General features: G+C 54.7%; 1 protein-coding gene across 1 annotated transcript in view; it reads left to right on the top strand.

Moving 5' to 3' along the window:
- The first annotated feature begins 4,086 nt into the window (after nt 1–4,086).
- Nucleotides 4,087–18,488, top strand: part of RARRES1 (retinoic acid receptor responder 1) — a 30,636-nt gene continuing 16,234 nt past the window's right edge. The window contains exon 1 of the mRNA XM_054711011.1: nt 4,087–4,419. Coding sequence (XP_054566986.1) covers nt 4,129–4,419 — 291 coding nt within the window. The 5' untranslated portion in view covers nt 4,087–4,128. The remainder of the gene's footprint in view (nt 4,420–18,488) is intronic.

The raw sequence follows: 18,488 nt of genomic DNA, 5'->3' as shown, positions 1-18,488 counted from the left end.
GCCTTGGCAGGACCCCTGTGCTCAGGCAGCAGGTGTGTTCCCCTGGTGTTTCCTGTGTGTCTGTCTCCCTCCTGTTTATGACCTCCGGATTCTCACTACCTCGCAGGCACTAATGCTCCCATCAGCCATTCCTACCCCTTCCCCATCTCAGCAACAGAGATCCAGAGATTGCTACTTGCCTGCTACTATCCACTCTCCCTGCAGCGACTCCATGGGCACTCTGCCCGGCTCCCTGGGATCCCTCTCCTGGATTTTGACCTTACCAGCTGGTGTGCTTTTGCTTCCAACCTGAGGCACCTGTGACTCCCCAGGAGGGCCCTTCTGCCTCGTTGCACCCACAGAGAGCCTGGAGTGCCTGGGCTTTGTCAGCCAGGGTGGCCCTTAGCCATGACTGGCAGACATAGACGTACGGAAGCCCAGATCCCCTGCTGGGGTGGGGACAACTCTGAGGCGTGATTTACATTCCCAAGCTTTCCTGCAGGTCAGGTGAAGTTTCCCTTCATGTAACTTCGTCTGAGATCCTTGCTTGTTACTCTCCTGCTGATTTCTCCTGCGAGTGTTTCCTTCTGAAATCACGTGCACGCAATCTTTGTTTCAAGGCCCGCTTTTGGGACACCAACGTAAGACACAATCTTCTTCCTTAGGTGCAAAATCCTGACTTCTATTCTGGCACATGGCCCCGCTGAATAAAGGCTATTTCCCAGCCTCCTTTGCAACTAAGAATATGACTAAGTTCTTGCCAATGGAATCTAAGCAGAAGTGTGCTGTGGGGCTTCTAGGAAGTCCGTAGCTCTTGACTAGAGCTCATCTTGCCCTAAGACAGGGGGCATGCCTTTGGGATGTGGGATAAAAGATCTGGCAACAACATCACGGACCTGGCAATACCAACCACACATTGCCTACCACCCGCATCCCAACCTGTTTTTTTTATTATTATTAATTTTTTACAGAGAGGAAGGGAGAGGGATAGAGAGTTAGAAACATCGACGAGAGAGAAGCATCGATCAGCCGCCTCCTGCACATCCCCTTACTGGGGATGTGCCCACAACCAAGGTACATGCCCTTGACCAGAATCGAACGTGGGACCCTTCAGTCCACAGGCCGAAGCTCTATCCACTCAGCCAAACTGGTTAGGGCCCAACCTCTTTTATGTGACAAATAAGTTTCTCTCTTTTTAAATCCAATGTCATTTTATTTTTTGTTATATGATCCCAAACTTATAGTCCAGACCACTGCAGAGGCTGAACAAAGGCAGATACTTGCTTTCCTGCCTCCTTTGCAGCTAAGTTTTGTTGGTGTGACCCCGTTCTGGCCAATGAGATATAATGGAAGTTCTGGTGGGGAGAAAGGTTGGGGGAAAGAAGTCCTAGAAAAAGGTATTTTTTTTCCCAGATGGAAAAAACACACACAACAAAAACAGGTACATGACATAGAGCTCTCTTGCCACCCTGGTAACCTACTCTCTGCTGCTATCAGACGTGATGTCTGGAGCTGTGGCAGCCATTCTATCGTCATGAAGCAACAAGTCTACAGACAAAAAGCCAACAGCTGAAGGTAGCTGTGCAGAAGGACGGAGAGAGCCTGAACCTTCCAAAAACCACGGAGTCACCAAACCATCCCGCGACCCGCCACCCCACACCACTGAACAGTCCGCAGCGTTAACCTGTTCTCCTGATATTTGCAGCTGAAAGCAGCCTAACACCCTCAGGGGACAAAGCACCGACATGAACTAAGGAACATTTAATCTTTATAAGACCTGAAGGTGAAACATTCTCAAGAAGCCACTACCATAACCTTTGTGGGCGGGGGGGGGGGGGGGGGGGGGTGACGAAGACGGGGTTCTGAGGAGATAGTTGTCTGTGTTAAGCTATCACAGATGGCAAGAAACAAACTCCAACTTCAAGGAACTTAATAGGAAATGAGCTCCAGCCTGACCGGAGTGGCTCAGTGGCTGAGCATCGACCTGTGAACCAGGAGGTCACAGTTCCATTCCCATCAGGGCACATGCCCGGTTTGCAGGCTCGATCCCCAGGGTGGGGTATGCAGGAGGCAGTTGATCAGTGATTCTCTCTCATCACTGATGTTTCTATCGCTCTCTCCCTCTCCCTTCCCTTCCTCTCTGAAATCAATAAAAATATTTGTTAAAAAAAAAAAAAAAAAGAAAAGAAAGAAGGGAGCTCCAGGATCAGTTGACTAGGGTGCTCAGCAATGTCGTCCGGAACCCAGGCTCCGCCCCTCTCTGCTCAGCCCGTCTGCAAATGGGCTTCATTCTCCGGCTGCTGGCAAGACAGGAGTGTGCTTCCAGGGGGCACATTCAGCTACCACAAGACCTGTGGGGTCCCGGGTGAGCCCCACCCCCCATTACCCCCACTTCTCATCCCGATTCTCTCCCCCTTGTCTTCTCCCTCCAGCTGCACTTGCTTGCTGATCCTCAAACATGCTGGGTGGACTCTGCCCCAGGGCCTCTGCCCCTGCTGTTCCTTCTGCCCACGTGCTCTTCATACACGTGCAGCGGGCTGCCCGGCTCCTTCAGGTCCTTGCTCAAACAGCATTTCCCAGCGAGGCCTGCCTTGACCGCATCACTTAAAATCATAACCACCTCCCAATCCCCCTGCCCCCTTCGGGCTTGAATTTTCCCCACGGCGTGTAGCTGCATCCAACACCGGGCACAGTCCCTGCCTGCTATGGTCTGGGGTGTCCTCCAGGAGCACAGAGATGCTTTTCTGATGGTCCCCCTCTTGGTCCCCAGGGCCTAGCAGAGTAGGTGTCCTATAACTACCCGCAGAAGCAAGGCAAGACAGACAGGAGGGGGTCAACATTGGCAGGAGGCGTGGGGGAGGGAGGATATTTTCAGAGATGGGCCCCCACCTCCATCCATCCATCGCTGCCTAGATTTCCCCAGCATCGCACATGCCCTGTCTCAAGGAGTCGCTGGCAAAGAGAGGATCTTCCTTCAGCTCAGCTCCACAGTGGGGCGGACTCAGTGGGTGTTGGGTGAGTGGGTGTTGGGTGGGTGGGCCCCTGAACAAATTGGAGATGGAGAAATGGATGCTGGGAATGCTCAGCAGGACCAGCTCTGCCCTCTAACCCCTGGTCCTCCTCTCTGGAGGAAGGAAGGGAGGAAGGGAGGGAGGGAGAGAGAGAGAGAGAGAGAGAGAGAGAGAGAGAGAGAGAGAGAGAGAGAGAAACATCAATGATGAGAGAGAATCTTTGATCGGCTGCCTCCTGCATGCCTCCTACTGGGGATCAAGTCCAAAATCCAGGCATGTGCCCTCCCCAGAATCGAACCCTGTGACCTCCTGGTTCATAGGTCGAAGCTCAACCACTGAGCCACACAGGCCGGGCTGGGCTTTCTCTCTTGTCCGTGGGTTTAAAACAATGGCAGCTCATCCCTTCACTGCCACGTGTCTAAAAACAACTGTCAACACCCTCGCTCGCTCACTCCAGTGCTAGGCCGCATCCAGCCTCACCCCGCTGGAATCCGGCTTCCACGCCCAGCCCATGGGCTTCGCACCAGGGAAATGGATGACCTACTTGTTTCACAGTCCGTGGGGCCTCTCGGTCCTTATCTGACTGCCCCGCTGACAACTCCGGCCTCCTCCGCAGCCCCAGCGCTCCAGCCCGCTGTCCCCCTTCCCAGGGACCCCATTCCTGCCGGCCCCTTCTCAGCCCGACCCCAATGTCACCCTCCGGGAGGTCACAGCGCCAAGCCTTGGGGAACGGAGGCAGTGAAACCCTGAGTTTCGAAATCGCAGCCACCGCAGGGGAGAAAAGCTGGGTCCGCGAGCCGGGCCGGAGGCGCGGCGCTGGGTGGCGCCGAGTGGGCCGCGCTCCCTTGGGGGGCGGAGTCTCCACGGCCCCCAGGTCCCCGACCCCGGGTCGCCCAGGCGTCGCCGCGTCCGGGCTCCCGGCCCCGCCACCTGCTGCCCGGGCGGAGTGGGGCGGGGCGCAGGTCGCAGGGGCGCGGGGTCTGCGGGAATCCCCGAGAGGGCGCGGCCCGTCGGGACCCGGCTCCCTGCAGCGGGCCGCCGGGGGGCGGAGGGGAGGGGAGGGGCCCGCGCAGCCTTATTTCCTCGAGCGCCGCTCCCAGCCCGGCCGGTGGAACGCAGCGCCAGCCCTCCCGCGTCCATGCAGCCCCGCCGGCAAGCGCTGCCCGCGCCTGGGACCGGGGGCCCGCGCCCCGCCGCCCCGCTGCCGGCGCTGCTGGCGCTGCTGCTGCTGCTGGCCCTCCAGGGCTCGGCGGCGGCGGCGCCCGCGGGCTCCGAGGGTCCCCGGGACTCCGGGTGGCAGCGGGACGCCGAGCTCCCGCACGGGCTGCTGCAGCAGGCGGCGCGCGCGGCGCTGCACTTCTTCAACTTCCGCGCGGGCTCGCCCGCCGCCCTGCGAGTGCTGGCCGCCGTGCAGCGGGGCCGCGCGTGGGTGAGTGCGGGAGCGACGCGGCGGGCGGGCGGGCGGGCGGGCGCGCGCGGGGGCCCGCCACGCACCGAGTGGGCGGTGACGCCGAGGGGCGCGCGCCTGTCCGCCTGGCGGCCGGTCGGCGACCGAGGCTAGGCTGGTGCCTGGGCGCCCCCGAGGTACCCAGGCGTGCGAGGCGCGCGTCCCGTCGGGGCTCAGAGCCCGCGGGAAACGGGCTGGTTCTTTCCGGCTTTTGCGAGGCCATTCATTGCTCACCGGGCATCTCCTATGCCTGGGAGAGGGGTCTGGGGGAAACGGAGGAACAGACCCACAAGGCAGGGCTTGGTCTTGCCTGGGGGTACCCAGTGTTGGGGTGGCCACGGCGGGCGCTCCAGCGGAAGCCCTGGGCGGGATTTCCAAATTCTAAGCCAATACGCACGCCTGGCCGCCGACAGACGGGCTGGACCATTGCGGGCCACCACGGGAGGGCTCCAGGATGTGGTCGGAGTCGACACGTCTTCCTGGGTGGGAACCTCGGTAACCGGGGCGTCTGCCTGAATCTAAAGGGAGCGGGCGAACCGGGGCTGTTTTCCACGTGAACGGAATGAGTGAGAACGTTACAGCTGGTTGTCGGTGGCGGATTACAGGGCACTGGCTGTGGCTTGGTGCTGTCTGTGGCGCTACATTGTTCTCTTCGGCAACTAGAAGATTACAAAAGTTACAGAACTGCAATGAATCTGACCCCCAAAGTCACCATTCTCCTCCCACGGACTCTCAAATATTCCCCAGAGCCTGCAGCCTCAGCCTCCGAGGATCCAGGCTTGAGTGTGGTGTATAAGTGGGTAGAGTTTTAAAGCCGGCAGTAGGGTTTTAGCTGGAGATGGTTCTCCAGCGGGTGCCAGACACGGGGGTAGGGAAGGCCATCAGGAGGCTCAGCCCTGGTTCCGCCAAGACTTAATTCTGCAAGCTAGAGTGGCTCCGTGTATTGAATGATGAAATCACATCGTTTCTAAGGAAAAGGCAACCTATCCGTGTCACCCGTTTTAAAAATCCTTGCTGTCTTGGGGAGAAGAAAGTTCCGTTTTACTAGCCCAACAGACGAGTGAGTCCAGAGCTTTAGAACTCGGTATCAAAGTAGCAGAGAGCAGCCCCCGCCCAGAGGGCGTTCCTGATACCTGCTCCCGGGTTACCAGCAGGGAGGATTCCCTACAGAAAACCACGCTCGCTCTGGCGTCTTTAGGGACTTCCAGTGCCAAGAATCTGTAGTCTAGAGGCCAAAGTGGTTTCATTTTCTCCCAGGAATTTAGTGAAATTATTTTCCTCCATTTTCCTGCCTCCTCCAAATATCACCACTAAAAGGGCCCACCTCCAGGGTGACCAAGGCAGACTGGGGCAGGCTGTGTCTTCAACTTGTGACAGCCGCACGCCAGGGTCCTTGGGGGTGGCAGAAGCAGAAGAGGGGGCCGAGAGTGAGTGCCAACTCTTACTGAGGCACTGCCGTGGACTGCCTTTCCAAAGTACGGGGGAGCAGCAGGTGAGGTACTGTAGGGAACCCACATTCCAGCTCCTTGCTTTGCCTCTAATGAGACGCACAACCTACAGGGAAGGTCCTGTGAGTCATCTCCGGCTATTTTCCCACTTGGAATGGAAATAATTCATGTTCTGCACACCATGCCAGTTATTCTTAAGTGCCTTATAAGGTGATCTGAGCACCAATTGTAAAGTATAAAAAAGTGAGTTACCATTATACTGAGGGACAGTCCATTCATCCATTCGTTTATTGAGCACCTACTATGCGCCAGGCTCTGGGCTAGGTAGTAAGTATGGCCCTAACCCAGATTGGGGTGGGATCATTAGGAAGGCCTCTGAGAGTCACTCGGCTGCCTTAGTGAGGAACAGCGACCCCACCCTCATGAAGCTTTCAATGTAGTGACTTCGGAATTTCTGATTCCCTTACAAGGGCAGTCAAAGCATTGATAAGTGAAAATGGCAGGTCCCCAAAACTCAGGTTTGCGTTCTTTATCCAGTCAGTGCTGTTAGGTCACCGAAGGAGGAATGCACGAGGCCAGAATGGTGAGGGATTACGAATTTATTCGATCATCCGCACACCAGGTGGCTGAGCCTGGATGGCTCCAGCACCCAGTGACAGGAGTCAGCGGTTTGTAAAGGGCTTTTCGTGGGCTTTTTCTGCGGGGGGGGGGGGGGGGGGAGAATTCTCTGTGCAGGTCCAGATTCTGGGCAGTCCGATGGGAGAGATAATGGTCTTAGCAAGGGGATTGTGGTCTAGGCAAGTGGAATGCCCACTGTGAAGTGGTCTGAAGGTCGGTTCCTAGGGGAGGGGTATTGATTCAATTATTTGATCAGACCTAACAAGTGCATTTTCAGAGTGAGTGCTCCGTCGCTGCACAATGTCTGTGGTGCATCCAGGACTGACCCCAGGGTGAGCAGGTGGCTGGGTGGGTGAAAAGCACAGCTGGAGGGATCCCTCTCCACCCTCGGGGTCAGCATGTCCCTTTTTAAGACAAGAGGCTGGGGCCAAGTCAGAGTTTTCAAATGAATGGCCCACTAGTGGGTTATGGAATCAGTTTAGTAGGTCGAAGTTGTTTTGTGTGGTGTTTTGTTTTTGTTTTTTACTGCGATCATTTGGAATACCAACTATTAGGGTACATTGCAGAAATACGGGTAAGTAGTACCTCAAAATGTTTCAAATATATATGTATGAACTAGGTCATTATGAAGAATGCGGTTATATATATTATTTCAGAGAGGAAGGGAGAAAGAGATAGAAAGATAAATGATGAGAGGGAATCATTGATCGGCTGCCTCCTGCACGCAGCCCCCCACTCCCTCAACCCCACTCCGATGGAGCCCACAACCCGGGAATCTGCCCTGACCAGGAATCCAACTGTGACCTCCTGGTTCATGGGGCTGAAGAATGTGGTTCTTTCTATGGGTTTCTCAGCTGAACAAAATTGAAAGCCGGTGAACCAAATGATTAAGGTCTCTCCCAGCTCCAAAATGCCATGATGCTAAGACTTAGTGGTCGGCAAACTCATTAGTCAACAGAGCCAAATATCAATAGTACAATGATTGAAATTTCTTTTGAGAGCCCAATTTTTTAAACTTAAACTTCTTCTAACGCCACTTCTTCAAAATAGACTCGCCCAGGCCATGGTGTTTTGTGGAAGAGCCACGCTCAAGGGGTCAAAGAGCCACATGTGGCTCGTGAGCCGCAGTTTGCCCACCAACGTGCTAAGGGATTCTTTGGTTCTGCAAGAATCCCTCATTATAGACACACTGTTGCCCTCTAGTGGTGAAATGTAGTAATGGCTGTGGCAGTAACTGCAATTAAGTATTAAGAAATCAGTGCTAACTGGTGAAGAGCAAGTGAGCATTCTGTTTTTGCTTTGTTTACTGATTGAAGAAGTCACAGCCCCTGGGTCCTGTTCCCTCGCTGCCCCCGCCTGATGCCATCTCCTTCCTGGCCTTACCCCCATCTTCCATGACCCAGGAAGCTGCTACTTTTGTGATATCACATGGCACAGCCTCGGAGACAACGGTGGGTGTTGGGAGTGGTGCTACTTGGGGTATCCTGGGTCAGCCCCACTCCCCACTACTCACCCATAGACAGGTCTCCTCTGGCCACTCAGCAAGCCCTGGGACCACTGGCCCCTGCCGGAGCAGCCCGCGGAGGCCAGCCCTTTCCTTCGTGGAGAGAGGTGGGCTGCGCTCTGTGTGCACACACGTCGTTACATCAACCCATTGGGGAATCAGCTGGTGCTTGGGGCTGGGCCGCTCAGGGGGAATGAATGCCCTCTGGCCTGGACCAGATCTGTAGTTAGAAACATAATTGGAACAATTGACCAAAGTGTGGTGGAGAGTCATGCACATCCCTTAATTGCTTCCATTGAAATTAAAGTCCATGTGAATGTGAAGGTATCCCCTGTCTTTGGGGATAGGGCTAAGGCTATTTCATTGTAGTCTTTATCGCAAAAAGACACACCCAGGAGGAGCTGTGATTTGTGTTGTTTACTGACCGTGGAGGGAGCACGTGCTAGGAATACAGTGCTTAACTCCTCTACTTTTCCTTCCCTTTTCTTGCCCAATCTTGACTCACCCACACCCAATTCAACAGCAAGAGTTTGAGAGACTTTATCGATTCCTAATACAGCGTTTAACTTGGATTGCATGGACCTGGCATCTTTTTCGCTGCCCTTTCATCACCAGTTCATATAACATTTACCTATGCAATGAGGTTATAAGTACATCCACCTTAAGCAAGGTTGGGAGCAAAACAAATGACTTTGGTAGAGCATCAGGCGGCCCCCAGGCAGGCAGGCTGGGCTCGGGTCCCGGTTCCCGTGGGCGCCTGTCCCTGTGGCCGACGGCAGACAGGAGCCTGTCCTCTGAGCCGCAGGCAGTTAGGTGACCACCTACCCTGCTAAGAAAAAACCTTCCTTTATCACCTTTCCATCTATAAAGCACTACCGTACCACACAATCCATCTAATTATGGCTCTCCTTCAAGTCTTCTCTCCATTAATGTCGATAGCTCAGAGATGATTATTCACAAGAAGAGGAAAGCAACACATTAAGGGAAAACTGGAGAGTGGAACAGGCCACAGTGAAAATGGAGGGGGAAAGATCAGTAATAAAACACGGACGTGAAATAATCTTCACTTGCATGCAAGGCTCCTAAGTGCTTTTACAGACCTCATGAAGGAACAAGGAGTGGGGGTGGGGTTGCGAGATGGACATGGCTCTTCAGCTCCCTCACTGCCCTACGGGTGACACCTCACGATCCTGAAGGCACAGAGCGGAGAGGCACTGGCCCTCCTTCCTGCCCTGGCCCCGCTCCTGCTGGCGGGGCGCAGGGGCACCCGCAGTCTCCGCCCGGCCTCCTGCCCGACTGCGGAGTCTGAGTCCAGCTGGCGGTAGGACAGGCCACCTGGCCCTGGGGCCTGGATTTTGGCCCGAGCCAGTTGCTCCTGGATGCCTTTAACCAGCTTATAATACATGGTTTGAACCACAAACGTTCTTTACCAGCCTGCAACATGTTCCACTTGTCTTGCCACGTGGGGTGTCCTAGGTAAGGATGCGTGTGCTCGGAGCGTTAGTCGTGGCCCCAAATAAAGTCCCCTGGTGGCAGGTTGTGGATTTAACCACCAGGAGGCGGGCTTGGCTGCACGTTCTTCCTCAAAGGGCCCGCGTTGTTCTGCTGAAGAGCAAACGTAAACACTCAGCCCCAGAACGACCGATATTAACGAGACATGGAATGTCAAACACACACACACACACACTCCCTGATCTCAGCATATTGGCAAGGATTCACCCTAGAGATTTAGGCAGCCTTGGCATTTAGTTGCCTTTGCGATGGTGCCCGAGATGAAGAGGTCTTTGCAGAGCTGGACCCACAGCGGTTGGGTAGTAGCCGCAGCAGCTCTCCACGCGGGGTGGCATGTGGTTGTTGGGGAAGTCTCCAGTCGGTAAAGCCAAGTTATGAAAGGGGGTCTTGGGCCATCGCTGTGTGCAAGATGCATGCGATTCCATCCCTGATGGCCCCGAGGGTCCGAGCCCACCCAGAACAGGCCATTTATGATCACAAGTAACTTTGTATCTGCATTAGCTTCACTGCTGTAACAAATTTCACCTACTTCAAACTTGGTAGGTGAAAGAAACCATGTATGTATTCTCTTATCATTCTGGTCAGAATTTCGAAATGGACCTCACTGTGTGCTAAGATCAAGGTTTTGGAAGGACAGCGCTCTTTCTGGAGACTCTAGACGAGATCTACTTCCTTGCCTTCTCTGGCTTGTAAAGGCCACCTGCACACCTTGGCTCATGGCCCCATCCCCCATCTTTAAAGCCAGCAGCGAAGCATCCCCTGAATGCGACTCCTTCCTGTAAGGACCCTGGATACTCTGCCCATCACACTGGCCAAGTGCCCTTTGCCATGTAAAGTAACATTCACATGAACCCGGGGATTAGGCTGCGGGCACCTTCGGGGGTGACGGCCAGCCTACCACACCCAGCTCCGGGCGGCAGAGCTCCTGCAGGAACACTGCTGGACAAGGGAAGGACTGGCAGCTCTTGCTCCACCTCTTGCCAGGCTGAGCTCTGCAACCCAGGTGATCTCCTTCCCTCTGAAAGTGCCTGTCCTCACAGCCTGCTGTTGGCGGGGGCTGCTTTCCGCTTGCTCCTCAACAGCCAATTTATTTCCGCTCTGCACGCGCGCCTGCTTCTGCTCTTTATCTCCTGAGTGGCACTAGCTAGCATAGGGCCCTGCAAGAGACAAATACTAAACACTTTAAAATGAAGAAATGAAAGCAAAGGTAGCTGGCAGGGTGCTGGGACCATTGGACACCTGGAACAGGAGGCCGGGCCAGGCCCTAACCATTCCTGCCCTACTGGAGGCGGGAGGGAGAGTCCACTCCTCACATCCCCTCTTACAACCAGACTCTCCTCCTGAGCCCCGCCCTGAGCTGGCCTCTTAGCAGAGAACACTGCCCGTGGCCAATCCCACTCTGGCTCCTGTCAAAGGGCCAAGGCCTGGCACCCACAATTGGCTAAATAAAGATGGATGCATGGGGTACCATCTCTCTCTCTCTCTCTCTCCACCTTAACCTCCTGGAGCCAAGTGTCCTTGTGCAAACCATCTGCTGGGAACCCCGGGACGGGCCCTGACCCGAAAGTCGACAACTTCCTCTGCATGCACTATGTTCGCTCTGTCTGGGGTGCCCGAGGGAGGGGAGGTGCAGGAAGAGGAGTCTGGGCTGTAATGGAATGCACGGGCGCTCGCTCTGTCCGGAACATAAAACAGCACCGCCGTTTTTATCCACCGACGAGCTGTTTACTTGTCTCCAGCTAAGCCTGACTCAGAAAGCTAACCTTCTCCAGTGAAGAAGTTTCCTCTCACACGACATTTATGTGTCCCGCCCAGCTGTGGGGGCCGCGGGGGACATTTAGAAGCGAGTCTGTCAGGCCGGGGAGGCCCAGTGTGCGCGGGAGGGGAGGGGAGAGGAGCGGCCCCTGGGGGGTTTGACCGCCCACCACCCGCCCCAACCTGCACACGTGAATTGGAAGTCATCACCACCAGCCCTGAGGCAACACGGTGGGACCCTGCTGAGCACCCAAAAGCAGAAAAACAAGGGACAGCATCTCCCCACAGCACAGGGTTTCTGTCCGAGATTCGCTTTCAGCAGAATCGCGTCCTGGGAGACGGCCGGCCAGTGTTTGGGGGCTCCCTCCGCAGCGGACAGCAAGGCTTCTCTGGGGCGCCCTCCCAGCTCTTCCCTTTGCTCCGAGGTTTGCAGTGACTTGACGAGGGGTGTTACATTTCTAAAACGGGTCTTGGAATAAACAGCACCTATTCTCCATCGCTCATCACGTTCCTCGGGTTTATTGTTACTTAAACAAACAGTGTATCTTATCAAATGCAAACACGGTCCGGACAGGCGCTGGAGGCAGGATCTCTGATCCACTCGCATGAGGACAAGCTCTGTGTGTTACCCAGCACAGCTTCCCGCTGAAAGTAGACCCCACTTGGTAGCATTGCTGTTAGAATGTGCAGGTGAGCCGAAACCTGTTTGGCTCGGTGGATAGAGCATCGGCCTGCGGACTGAAGGGTCCCGGGTTCGATTCCGGTCAGGGGCATGTACCTTGGTTGCGGGCACATCCCCAGTAGGGGTGTGCAGGAGGCAGCTGGTCGATGTTTCTAACTTTATATCTCTCTCTTCCTCACTGTAATAAATCAATAAAATATATTAAAAAAAAAAAAAAAAAAGAATGTGCAGATGTGCTGTCCTGGGGCGGATGCAGATGTCTTTATATGGAAGACGGCCGTTCCCGTGAAGCAAGGAGTGATGCTCTTCGCGGACTGTTTCAGCCCAGCCGGCCTTCTGCTTGGGGAAGTCTCTAGTCAGTAAAGCCAAGTTATGAAAGGGGGTCTTGGGCCATCGCTGTGTGCAAGATGCATGCGATTCCATCCCTGATGGCCCCGAGGGGACGTGCCCACCCAGAACAGGCCATTTGCGATCACAAGTAACTTTGTATCTGCATTAGCTTCACTGCTGTAACAAACTTCACCTACTTCAAACTTGGTAGGTGAAAGAAACCACATATTTATTCTCTTATCATTCCGGTCAGAATTCCGAAATGGACCTCACTGTGTGCTAAGATCCAGGTTTTGGAAGCGCACGTCCTAGGAGGGCGCAGAGGGCAGACGTGCCTCTGGGAGCCTCTAAGGCGCCAGGACCTGACTTACCAGAGACTCCGGGGCCCCCGACTTGGAGATCATGTTCCTCCACTTCATTTAGTCCTCACGATGCCCTCGGGCGTCTGGAGAGACCGCACGGCCCTGTCCGCATCCGGCTGCGTTCTAGTGACCGTCACTGGAGCGACTCCCCACTTCCCGCCGCTCCCTCGGGGCCTCAGTGTCTCAGCATCCCATCCAGAGAGAATTCCTCCACGTGAGGTGCGTGCACCAGCAGCAGCCCCTGGGTCGGGTTCAAATGCACGCTCCCAGGCGCCACCCCAGGCTTACTGGCTCAGACCTCGCAGCACGCAGTTTTAGCCGCCAGGGGATTCTGTTGCAGCTCAAGTTTGAGACCCAAGTCCCTGCAGGAGGCCTTCTCTAGCCTGGCCCCCACCCACCATCGGGACCTCGACTGGGAGTCTACCCCTCCACGAACACTCATCTCCTCCACCTGGCTGCTCCCCTCTCCCGGCTGACACTCTCCTCCTCGTGCTGAAGGCCCTCCCTTCCTCTCTGCTGGTCTCAGCCTGTCCCCCGGCACTGGCTCCTGTCCCCGGCACTGGCTCCTGTCCCCCGGTCATACCTCGCCTGAAAGGGTGCAGCCAGGGACTCCTTCCTCATCGCAGAGCGTCTTCATGTCCAAGCCGCTGTGGGTTGAGTTGTGTCCTCCAAAAAGACAGGGTGACGTCCTAACCCCCACGTTGCAAATAGGACCTTGAAAATAGTGTTTGCAGAAGGGATCATGACAAGGCCAAAGAGGCTTGGCCTGGGTCCCGTCCTAGGACTGTGTCCTTGTGAGACCCTGTGAAGGTAGAGAGAGAGAGAGAACGCCACTTAGACTCAGAAGCTGGGGTTGGAAGGAGGCAGCTGCGAGCCAAGGACCGAGGGCACCGCCAGAAGCTGGGGGGGGGGGGGGAGGGTTCCACCGGGCTCACCGGGAGCTCGGCCTGACCACACCTTGACTTTGGACTTACAGCTTCTGTTGTGTTTAAGGCTCCCTCCCAGTTGTGGTGCCTTGCTACGGCTGCCCTAGAAACTCATAGACAGAACCATGCCCTGCCTGGCTGCCTCCCTTCCAGCGGCTCGGGGGGTCTTGTCTACAGGCACCGTGGTTGTAAGCACAGTCCCCCCCCCCCCCCACCCCACACACACACACACACACATGCACACACACACACACACCGCCCAGGCAGCTTTCTCTCCGCCCTCCCTTAGAGAGAGGCTGCTGCTGTGTACGGGAGGGTGGCTGCCCTGAGCCTGGCTTCCTTACCACTCGCTCGGTGACTGTGGGCAAGTGCTTCAGTTTCTTCCTCCTTAAAATGGGGATAGCGCCCTGGCCGGTGTGGCTCAATGGATAAAGCACCGACCTGGGCACTGAGGGCTCGTGGGTTGGATTCCCAGTCAGGAGCAGGTACCTGGGTTGCAGGTTCAATTCCCAACCCCCGTTGGGGGCCTGCGGGAGGCAATCCATCCATGTGTTTCTCTCTCTCCCCCCCCCCTCCCTTCCGCTCCCTCTAAAAAAAGGAAAGAAAAAAACAAGGATAACAGCAGTCTTCATCCCCAAGGGCCCTGGTGATGTAATGAGTGACACACGGGTGCCGTGTAAGAACCACGTGTGGATGGGAGAGCTCGACTGTACCTGTTATTGCTTTTATCGTGATTCCTGCCCAGTGACTAGCGGGATGCTCTACACACGAGCAGTGAATAAGTGTTTGGTATTGATTTGATAAGGACCTGAGGGCCATTTTTTCTGCCAAAGAAAGTACACACACACACACACACACACACACACACACACACACACACACGATGAGTTCAGTCCTTTGAAGCCATTCCTGATACACTTTCTCAAAAAGGAAATGAATGGCCTGTCTCCTCCCCAGCCTCCAAGCTGACTGCAAGCAAAGCCCCAAATCCAAGTGCTGACGATCCCCTAAGGAGCCCGTGGTGAGGCGAGGGGGGTGGGAGGTACTCGAGGGGGAGGGCTGGATTCTGCCCTTATTCATGGCCAGGGGCAGCAAGAAAAACAAGAAACCTAAAAAATAAATAAAACACAAAAACCAGGTTAGAACCTAAACCATGTCATTAAAGGTCCCTGGTTGCCCAGCATTTAGTTCTGGGGACAGTACCCGAGTCTCCTCTTCTGCAGACAGTAGGACCTCCCTCCCCCATCCAGTGTTGCTCCTTGCCCCCCCCCCCCCCCGTGTCATTTACCTGCGGTCAACGCTGATCCGAAAATACTAAATGGAAAATTCCAGACATAAACAATTCATAAGTTTAAATGGAGTGCTATTCTGAGTAGCGTGATGAAATCTCTGCCCCAGGCATGAATCATCCTTTAGCTGTATACACTGCCGCCAGTCACTCAGCAGCCACCGCCGTTATCAGATATTTTAAGAGAGAAGGACGGCGAGGCTACATTCACCTCACTCTTATGACAGCACATTGTTCTATTTGATTATTGGTTATTGGTGCTAATCTCTCCCTGTGCCTAATTTACAAATTAAACGTCATCGTAGGTAGGTATAGAAATAACATATATATGGGGTTCCAGGTATCCACTGGGGGTCTTGGATGGTATCTCCTCAGATAAGGACTGTAATTAAAAAGAAATCTGAGGCAAAGAGCTACTCATTTCTTCAGGGTATCCAGTCTCATGGTCATGTGCTTTGTTTGCTGAGTTTTCCTTTCTATAAAGAGCCTTAATTCTGGAAAGTATTAGAACAATGTGTGGGGCCGCTGGCTGCGCTCTGAGAAAGGGATGTGAAACTTCCTGATCTGTTTCACAGATGGGCAGTCCTGGCAGCTGGGGATGAAGGGACTGGGGCTGTGATCGGCGGCTCCAGGACCGCTCCTTCCCTCGGGAGCCAGCCCGGTCCCCTTCCCCCAGCACCAGGTCGGCTCTAGCAAAAAATGTCTGATTAGCTTTTGTGTTTTAATAATAGCTTTGCACCATGTGGCTGTAGCAACTGGTGTACAAGCCACAGGGGGAGGACCACCTGACCTTGAGCTTCTAGATTTGAAGCCAACACACAGTGGGCAGTTTACTCCTCAAATCTAATGAATCTGTGTAAAAAAACAAAGACCCAAGTTTAAGATACGGGGAGGGGACATCCATAGGAGTTACTTTGGACTTAATTTGCTGTTAAATTACTTCCTTTCTATTTTTTCCCACCAAAATATATTTTTTTATTGATTTCAGAGAGAGGAAGGGAGAGAGAGAGAGAAAACATCAATGATGAGAGAGAATCATTGATTGGCTGCCTCTTGCACATCCCATACTGGGGATTGAACCCACAACCCGGGCATGTGCCCTGACTGGGAGTCGAACTGTGACCTCCTGGTTCATAGGTCCACACTCAGCCACTGAGCCACGCAGGCCGGGGACTTTCTATCCTTTTTAAAGCCTGGTGCTGTGCTTGTGATCCAGGTACAAAGTGGAGGGAGCAACTTTTTGGTTCGGTCTGTGTTTGTGTAGTTATTCTCTTTTGTGCCTCTTTTCGTTCACCCCAACCTCCCAGAGGCAACCACTGGAAGCGGTCTTATGTGTATGATTCTGACTGTAGTGCTCTTAGAAAAGACATTGCTGGTTTGTGTGCAAACTTTAATTTAAAAAATGTTTGTACGTGATATGTATGCCATGCAGTTTGTTGTTCCTGTTGTCAAGCACAGCATTTAGGGTCTGTCTGTGTTGCCATATGTGTGGCCAGTCTGCATGGCACTCCATGGCAGGCACCCCCCGTTTACCTGCCCTCCCCTGCCCCCAGGAGGGGACACCAGATTGCCTCCAACTCCCCCCCCCCGCCCCCCCCCCCGCCACACACACACACACACACACTGCTCCCAGGAGCATCCTCCTGGGAGGCCCTTGTGAGGCCCTGTGCCAGTTTCCCTGGAGACAGAACCAGAAGTGGGGTAGCCAAATCGTAGGGTGCAGGTAACTTGATTTGACCCAGTGGGCCAGACTGCCCGCCCCCTCAGGCTGCCTCTGGGCACCCTCCCACCAGCCACGCAGGAGCAATCTCCCCAGTTCCGGCAAACGATTGGCCCTGCCCACTCTCTAATCCATTGCCAGTCAGCTCATTGAGCAGGGGTACCTCACTGCTTCCTTGATTGCGTTTCTCAGGTGCTCATGGGGCTGAGCTGGCCTTCAGAGCTTTGGCATCGAGACCCGTGCAGTGCTCACGGCGGTCCAATCGGGCCTGGCAGGCTGGCTGGCTGGCCTTCTGTAATGCAAGCATCCTTTCAATGTGGTTGGTTTAATAATGTCCTAATATGAAACGTGCATTCTAGCGATAATTTCTGATCTTGAATTACAGAACTGTTTGTGTTTACAATGTAAACAGTTCTGTCTGCCCACCACATGCTTCTCTCCATTTGCAGTCACCCCCTTGGTTCCCCTTGGTCACCTGGCCTCCTGCAGTCCCTGCACTCACGCTGGACACCTCCTCGCTGCAGCACCAGCTCTCACCTTCCATCTTTTTTTTTTTTTCTTTTTCTTTTTCACCTTCCATCTCAGAGCGATCTTCTCAAAAGGCTTCCTCCCCGCCCAGGGCTTTCCATTTCTCTAAGGACAAACCCTCACTGGAGCCTGCAGGGGCCGCTCCTGCCGCTTCCTGAGCCCGTCCTTAGCCCCTGGCTGCTCCGCCGCCTTCAGCCGTCTGCTCCTTCTGTGCTGAACCATTTCCCAGCTCCCCTCCCCCAAGCCCCAACCCCAAAGTCAATTCCTTTCTAATCTTCAGAGTTCAGCTCCAAAGTTCAGCTAACTTCCCCATCCCGAGGCTGGGTCCGTTCTCCAGTGACCCTTCCAGAGCTCTGACATCATCCACAGTCAGCTTCCACAGTGGTGGGCCCTGCGGCCTTCTCCGGACCTCACTGCTCTGGGGCAGGGCTTTCTGTTCTGTTCCCTGGACTCCGCGCCTCGCACACGCTCCCATAGGGAGACACCCAACACATCCCAGGGCGGATGTTGGACAACAAGGACCTCTTGATCGCAGAATAATTTGAACCCACATGGAGCCCAGTCCTAAAGAAACCGGAGCCTGAGACACTTTGCACACAGTGTCCCCGATGAAGGCCCGCAGGCCGAGATGCCACTTATCTCGGGAGACGGGCCAGCGGCTCTGGGGAACTTGTGACTCAGAGGAAGGGAGAGAGGAGAGGCCTCAGAGGAGATAAAAGGGCTGCATCTTGATAAAGGACAAAGTGCCATCAAAAATATAAACATCTTATTTGGAACAAAATGTAGATGCTTTTAAGAGGCCTAATTAAAACGAAGTAAGGAAATCAAATCGGCGAGGCAAATAGCTCACAGGCTCTGCCACCCGGTCTCTCCCGCCCCCCCCCCCCCCCCCCAGAGGATATGCATGCTTCCCCGTGCTTCCAAAAAGACACCCTCTACTGGGGATGTGCCCGCAACCAAGGTACATGCCCTTGACCGGAATCGAACCCGGGACCTTTCAGTCCGCAGGTCAACGCCCTATCCACTGAGCCAAACTGATTTTGGCCAAAGATAAACCTTTTACTAAAAAAAGGTACGTGCCTGGGGCGGGCCCTCACCATGACCTGCCCAGTCAGGAATGTCTGATCAGATCTTGCTTGTCAGCACTGCGCGTCCTCGGATGGGCGAGCCCGTTTAATCCTGATGCGCCGGTCGCTGGTCCTCAGAGTTCTCCCTGGGCACATCTTCCCGAGCCGATGGCATCAGATTCCGTGGCTCCTTCTGAATCTACTTCTATACACTCAGCTGCCTCCGGGGCGGCTGCCATGTCCCCCTGCACCAAAGATTGCACCTGACAACTCAGCTTCCTCCTCCTCTTCTCAGGAATGGCCCTGACCCC

Source organism: Eptesicus fuscus, chromosome 3 (assembly GCF_027574615.1).
Source record: "Eptesicus fuscus isolate TK198812 chromosome 3, DD_ASM_mEF_20220401, whole genome shotgun sequence".
Taxonomy (NCBI): Eukaryota; Metazoa; Chordata; class Mammalia; order Chiroptera; family Vespertilionidae; genus Eptesicus; species Eptesicus fuscus.
The sequence above is the reverse complement of the archived record's forward strand: the minus strand, read 5'-3'. Positions and strand labels throughout refer to the sequence as shown.